Source organism: Ostrea edulis, chromosome 4 (assembly GCF_947568905.1).
Source record: "Ostrea edulis chromosome 4, xbOstEdul1.1, whole genome shotgun sequence".
NCBI classification, from domain to species: Eukaryota; Metazoa; Mollusca; class Bivalvia; order Ostreida; family Ostreidae; genus Ostrea; species Ostrea edulis.
In genome coordinates this window covers 88,336,872-88,344,371 of record NC_079167.1, presented here as the reverse complement: position 1 = coordinate 88,344,371, position 7,500 = coordinate 88,336,872, and the positions used below count along the sequence as shown (strand labels likewise).

Below are 7,500 nucleotides of genomic sequence, written 5' to 3'. Positions count from 1 at the left end.
GAAGAAGTGTCTACACCACGAGACAGAAGAAGTGTTCACACCACGAGACAGAAGAAGTGTTCACACCACGAGACAGAAGAAGTGTTTACACCACGAGACAGAAGTGTTTACACCACGAGACAGAAGAAGTGTTCACACCACGAGACAGAAGAAGTGTTCACACCACGAGACAGAAGAAGTGTCAATACCATGAGACAGAAGAAGTGTCTACACCACGAGACAGAAGAAGTGTTCACACCACGAGACAGAAGTGTTTACACCACGAGACAGAAGAAGTGTTCACACCACGAGACAGAAGAAGTGTCAATACCATGAGACAGAAGAAGTGTCTACACCACGAGACAGAAGAAGTGTCAATACCATGAGACAGAAGAAGTGTCTACACCACGAGACAGAAGAAGTGTTCACACCACGAGACAGAAGTGTTCACACCACGAGACAGAAGAAGTGTTCACACCACGAGACAGAAGAAGTGTTCACACCACGAGACAGAAGAAGCATCCACACGAGTTGGAACAGCTATTCCTAGATGTGTCATCATATCAGCAAGTTTGGTTTGCATTCTTTTTGCCAGATGGTGAAAAGACTCAATTGCTGTTCTGAGGTAAAGCTTGTCATACACGAAATGATCAGCAAAACTCATAAGACCACAAAAGATAACAGTTTCTACTTCATCTACCCGGCATAAATGTAGTCAAACACGGTTATAGTGAACCTCCACAGCTAGCGAAAAACAGGTCATTACATGTATAACCAAACTTCATTATACAGTAAAACACGGTTATAGTGAACCTCCACAGCCAGTGAAAAACAGTTCATTATACCCAAACTTCTGTTATATCCAATAAAATGTTTGTTATTTTCCTCTCATACTTTGCAGTGAGTGTTAATTTGTTATCAGTGTGTTTTAAAGTATTGTTATATAATTTAATCGTTTTCTCCTGGTTTGGAGAAAGAAGACATCAGCTGGCATTACCTGTAGAATAAAGCTATGTGTGATTGACTTCACCATTACACACTTATTTTCTAGTCTATGTGCGATTGATTTGATTGATTGATTGATTGATGTTTTCCGCCACACTCAACAATTTTTCAGTTATCTGGTGGCACCCAGTTTTTATTGGTGGAAGAGAGAACCCAGATACAATGTACCTGGGAAGAGACCACCAACCTTCAGAAAGTAAACTGGGAAACTCTCATTTACCGGCGCGAGCGGATTCGAACCCACACCGACAGAGTCTGATTTCACCATTACACTGTTATTTTCCAGTCTTTACCTTACGAGGTCATCCAAAGCTGCCAGGTTAATACTTTCCTCCTGCACTCGGTCATTGTATTTGCTAAGAATGTTAATGGGCAAGGCCTTGTCCAGCTGACCTACAGAAAATTTTATTTCTTCAATATATCATGACAATTAATAAACAAACAAAAACAAGAGGCCCATAGGCCTTATCGGTCACCTGAATACTAGTGAAAAAGTGCCACTACTCTCAAGAGCTATGAAATCTAGAAAAAAATTCCTGTTCTGAATACCTAAGCTAAATTCTAATGTTCAGCAACAGTATAAAACAAGATGTGTTCTTAAAACTTCACTACCCTCAAAAGTGCATAAGCTGATGAAAGGCTTTAAATAATAGGTGTATTAACATTAAAACAGCAAAAGATGATAATTTGGACCCATCCTAAAGTCATAACTATGGGTTGTGAAATTCACAATTTTTTGTACACCCTAAGCTTTTCTGCTTAATTCCTAAGTATACATTTAGATTTTATACAGTATCAGCAAACTTACACATACATACTACAGGTGACTCTCGATGGCTCGAACTTCGATCTCGAAGTGAAATCATGGTCCCGATTTTTTTCTTTATATAACAAAGCAAATTTACTAATGATCTCTCGAAGTCCTCGATCTCTCGAAGTGAAGTTGGGTCCCGTAAAACATATTTCACTGTTTTTCACTCTCGATGTCTCAAAGTGGTGGTAGCGTATACCCACCGTTACCCAAGCGTTTAATAATTTCCGCTTGGACCTTACCAGGATTTTGTTGAATACCGGAGTAATTAGGTGTTTACATAGTTGAAACATCGCCCATGCTTCTTTGTGGAGGTGACACACTTGAGTATATAATTGGCTAATTGGTCAGTTTACACTTGCACTGGGGTTTTGTGTCGCGATTAAAATTGTATATAATCCGACTATGAATAAAATCTAGAATTTGTTTTGACCTGACAACAAGAGGGTAAGTTTATACATAATTTAGAGATCTACAGACTTAAATTTCTCGAGTTTGTCCTTTGTGTAAAGTTACTCTAACAAATCGTTTTACTCATTCGTTAGAATTTTTGCTTTGGGTAAAGCAACATAACATTGTGCTCTGTTTAGTTTGTGATAGCAAAGCTTCACCGGAACTTGGTTTAGCATAATTAAAGAACAAATAAATACATAAACTTTGAAATGTTTTTATTAATGCAAAATAAGGCTTTTTATTTTGATATCAAATTAACTACCTGACGAATATGAAGGAAAACATGTCAAAACAATATCATATGATCTTGTTAGTAAACATTTCCGGTTACTGTAAAATCTTAACTATACCAGCGGACCTTCAATTTCCGAATTTCGATCTCTCGAATAAGTTTTATCAAGGTTCCTTGAAGTTCCGAGTTATCGAGAGTCACCTGTATAATACTAAGTTTGGCCCCACCCTGGGGTCAGAACCCTTACTCTGAAGAAAATCAAATTTACAATTTTGGTAAAAGACTACCTGCACTATCCATTTAGCACTATATACCTAGTTTTGCCTCGCCCTGGGGTCAGAACCCCTACCCCGGAGATCATGAAATTTACAATTTATCTCCTCCTTGTTCCAAAGATGTTTCATACCAAACATGAAAAGAATTGGAATGATAGTTATCCAGAAGTTAAAAATGTCTCTTGATCACACATTTAATAACTGACCATTTTGGTCCCACCCCGATACCAAAACCCCTACCCCTGGGATCATCTAATTTACAATTTTTGTAAAGGAGTATCTGCTCTTTCTAAATATCTATTCAGTGTCAATATAGTATCAACCACACTAAAGAAGATGTTATTTACGTATTTTACACATAAACACTATATACCAAATTTGGCTCCTCCCTGGGGTCAGAACCCCTACCCCGGGTATCATGAAATTTACAATTTTGGTACAGGCCTTCCTGCTCTCCATCACCATGCATTTAGTTGTTCTTAGACATTTGGGGTTCTTGAGAAGAAGATTTTTGAAAACTGGTCAATTTTGGACACTTTTTGCCCTGCCCCTAAGGCCCCAGGGGTGCAGGAATCCTGAAATTTACAATTTATGTTCCCCTTGTTCCAAAGATGTTTCACACTAAATTTTAAAACAATTGGAATGATAGTTATCAAGAAAAAGTTAAAAATGTCTATTGTTCATACATTTAATAACTGACCATTTTGGTCCCATCCTGATACCAAAACCCCTACCCCTGGGATCATCAAATTTACAATTTTGGTAAAGGACTACCTGTTCTTTCTAAATATCTATTTACTTTCAATTTAGTATCAACCACACTAAAGAAGATGTTATTTAAGTGTTTTACACATAAACACTATATACCAAGTTTGGCCCCCCCCTGGGGTCAGAACCCCTACCCCCGGGGATCATGAAATTTACAATTTTGGTACAGGCCTTCCTGCTCTACATCACCATGCATTTAGTTGTTCTTAGACATTTGGGGTTCTTGAGAAGCAGATTTTTGAAAATTGGTCAATTTTGGGCAGATTTTTGCCCCACCTCTAAGGCCCCAGGGGTGCAGGAATCCTGAAATTTACTATTTATGTCCCCCTTGTCCCAATGATGCTTCATACCAAATTTGAAAAGAATTGGACTGGTAGTTATTAAGAAGAAGTTAAAAATGTTCAATTGTTAACACAAGATGCACAACGGACGACAACCAATTGCAATAGGTCACCTGAGTTTACTAATAATCTAAAAAAAGAAATCAATTGCACTCATCGAAGGTTACTCTATTATAATTATGAGAGTCAGAGTGGAATATCCAAGAGAGAAAGAAACTAGGTTCATCCTCCTTCAAATAAAGACACAGTACTTGGTGACAAAGTACTTACTCTTTGGGAATGAAGCATCACAACCATCGGACATGCAAAGTAAGGAGGTCTGAAACAAACACAGCGATAAATTATTGGAGGTCTGAAACAAACAAAGCGATAAATTATTGGAGGTCTGAAACAAACACAGCGATAAATTATTGGAGGTCTGAAACAAACACAGCGATAAATTATTGGAGGTCTGAAACAAACACAGCGATAAATTATTGGAGGTCTGAAACAAACACAGCGATAAATTATTGGAGGTCTGAAACAAACACAGCGATAAAGTAAGGAGGTCTGAAACAAACACAGCGATAAATTATTTTGATATCAGAATTATGAATTGGAGGCGACTTTCAATGACACAACTTTGATTTCATAATGTTATCAACATCAAGAAGTCATGCATTGATTAAACTACTCTTGATTTCTCCAAGGGGTTATCTGACCGGAACCATACAAGTATTTGACCTGTGTATTCTAAGCACAAACTGGGAAATGTTTAAAAAAAATTATAGTTCAAGTGGCTCAACTCTTCAAAAAATCAATCAACTAGAACCAAATATGAAATTGATAGATGCATATTTTAAGGACATATCTACATCCCAATTTCAATTTAAAATGTCCATGTATGACTTGAATAATGAATGGAAATTGAATTGTTTAAAAATTTTAAGTCAAAGGGGTATAACTCTGCCATGAGCAGAAACTGAATTTTAACCAGTCACGGACTGTTGTTAATTTCGAGCCATGACATATCGCATGTTTTCTAAACTTAATTTTTTTCAAGCAAAATTAATTCTTCGCATGCCTACAATGACTTTAAATTTAATATTTTGTGTAGTTTACTAATATGAACTATTCAGAATTTTTGAATAAATGTTTATAGGGTTCATGAATTTTATTTATAACTTTACTTGACTTCATAAATAAGACTTTAAAACTATATAGTAAATTTTTAGACAAAATATATGCTTGGTAAGGTCAGTCAGGATTTTAGTACTTCAGGTGATTAGTGCATCCCTATATACGTCATGGATGCCATCTTTTGAATGGAAAAACGATGTGGTTCTCTTATTTTGGGATTTACATAACTAAACGGTAAACAATGGATATTTGATAATGATAGAAAGTTAATTTAATAAAAAATGTTTTGAAGGAAACAGCATTGTTGCCAAGGTTCACAATAGTCGCTATATACCACAGCCTGAAGTTGACTGTGAAGAGAATATTAAAGTTGATGATAAAACTTTGACCTCAAATCAAATTCATTTTTATTACTTAACATTTTGTCATTTGAACTTTTTTTTTAACCTCCTCCAAACGGATTTGAAAATTTTGAAATCCGTAAATCAATTTAAAAAAAAAAATTGGCCCTATTTAATATCCACTATGTCAGAAAGCTTTCATGTAAATTTAAACTTCTGTGGCCCAATGGTTCTTGAGAAGAAGATTTTCTCTATATACTTGTATGTAAAACTCTGACACCCCCCCCCCCCCCCCCCCCCCCCCAGGTGCATGATTTTAACAAACTCGAATCTCCACTATGTTAGGAAGCTTTCATGTAAATTTGTACTTTCCTAGCCCAGTGGTTCTTGAGAAGAAGATTTCTAAAGATTTTCCCTATATATCTGTATGGAAAACTTTGATCCCCTATTGTGGCTCCATCTCACCCCCGGGGTCATGATTTTAACAAAGTTGAATCTGCACTATGTCAGGAAACTTTGATGCAAATGTAAACTTTCCTGACCCAGTGGTTCTTGAGAAGATTTTTAAAGATTTTCCCTATATATTTGTATGTAAAACTTTGATCCCCTATTGTGGCCCCACCCTAAACCCGGGGGCCATGATTTTAACAAACTTGAACCTGCACAATGTCATGAAGCTTTCATGTAAATTTGCACTTTCCTAGCCCAGTGGTTCTTGAGAAGATTTTAAAAGATTTTCTCTATATATTTGTATGGGAAACTTTGATCCCCTATTGTGGCCCCATCCTACCCCCGGGGTCATGATTTAAAAAAAAACTTGACTCTCCACTATAACAGGAAGCTTTCATGTAAATTCTAGCTCTTCTGGCTCAGTGGTTTTTGAGAAGAAATTTTTTAAATGACCCTCCACCCTATTTTTGCAATTTTGTGATTATCTCCCCTTTGAAGGGGACATGGCCCTTCATTTAAACAGACTTGAAAGCCCTTCACCCAAGGATGCTTTGTGTCAAGTTTGGTTGAAATTGGCCCAGTGGTTCTGGAGAAAAAGTCAAAAATGTGACAAGTTTATAGACAGACGGACAACAGGTGATCAGAAAAGCTCACGTGAGTTTTCAGCTCAGGTGAGCTAAAAAACATCGTAATCTTACTATTCATATCCATGTTTTTCACTTAAATTCAGACATATACTCTTGTGTCAACTTTGTTTTTGTCATTTATGGGAGCGTAGTGTAGTGTTGCAATATTAGACAGCCTCATTCAAAGAAAATTGCAGCTGAAGACGTGCGTTCTGAGATCTACTCACTCGGAACTCCTTGCACGGCTCATACCTTACACACTTTTATGTAAAGTGTAGAAGAATCATCTGAGGTTTGTTGATTGTAGATATACTCCTTAATAATGTTCTTAGAAAGATTGGAGAATTTATTTACAAGGTGTTACTTCATAGTACAACTTAACTAAAGTGAAATCAAAATAATGTTTTGTATTCAATAAAAACTGGACGCACACACAGCTAATATTTTGAGGAATTTTGATAGATATGCAAATTTACTAGCCCCAAGGGCAAATTCTCTTTAAATAGCATTATCCCAAATCCATAATTTAAAGGCTCCATACTATCAGGCCATCAATCATTTTGAGTCCTACATTAAGAAAAACAATAAACATAGGATGTTTGTGAATTCCTTATTCATCAATGGTATATATCAACAACCTTCCTACGAATGTGTGCGAGGAAAATTTCAATAGTTCCCTAGGTTGTTTACATTTATAAAGTAAATGTATTCGTTCGTAAGATTTCCTTTTTTCAATGAAATTTTTACCATATTCCTTTAACTATATTGATACAATGGAAAAATGTATTACATACCTTTCCATGACCAAACACCGATTCATTGGCGTAATTTTTCAAACAATCTTCACAGAACAGATGGCCCTCGTAACACTGGACCATAAAATCAAACGGCACCTCCGAGTAACAACAACCACACTCAATCAGCTGGCCAGTCTCCGCGTATTCACTCTCATTTATCTGCTGAGCAATTTTCATGTCCACATCCTTATAGAAAGGGAAAAAATCTATTAAACCGTATCAAATTTTAATAAAATAATAAAAAACGACTTCAGTCATATCACACCATGCGTATAATGACATCAATGCTGCTGAGTTTGAATC

The 7,500-nt window shown here is 36.4% G+C and overlaps 1 protein-coding gene across 1 annotated transcript in view; it reads right to left on the bottom strand.

Annotated features, from left to right (window-relative positions):
* LOC125668244 (uncharacterized) overlaps positions 1 to 7,500 on the bottom strand; it is a 75,179-nt gene that overhangs the window by 51,791 nt on the left and 15,888 nt on the right. Inside the window, exons 10-12 of the mRNA XM_048902098.2 lie at positions 7,195 to 7,383; positions 4,135 to 4,183; positions 1,278 to 1,377 (exon numbers count right to left, since the gene is read on the bottom strand). Of these exons, the coding sequence (XP_048758055.2) occupies positions 1,278 to 1,377; positions 4,135 to 4,183; positions 7,195 to 7,383 (338 nt within the window). The remainder of the gene's footprint in view (positions 1 to 1,277; positions 1,378 to 4,134; positions 4,184 to 7,194; positions 7,384 to 7,500) is intronic.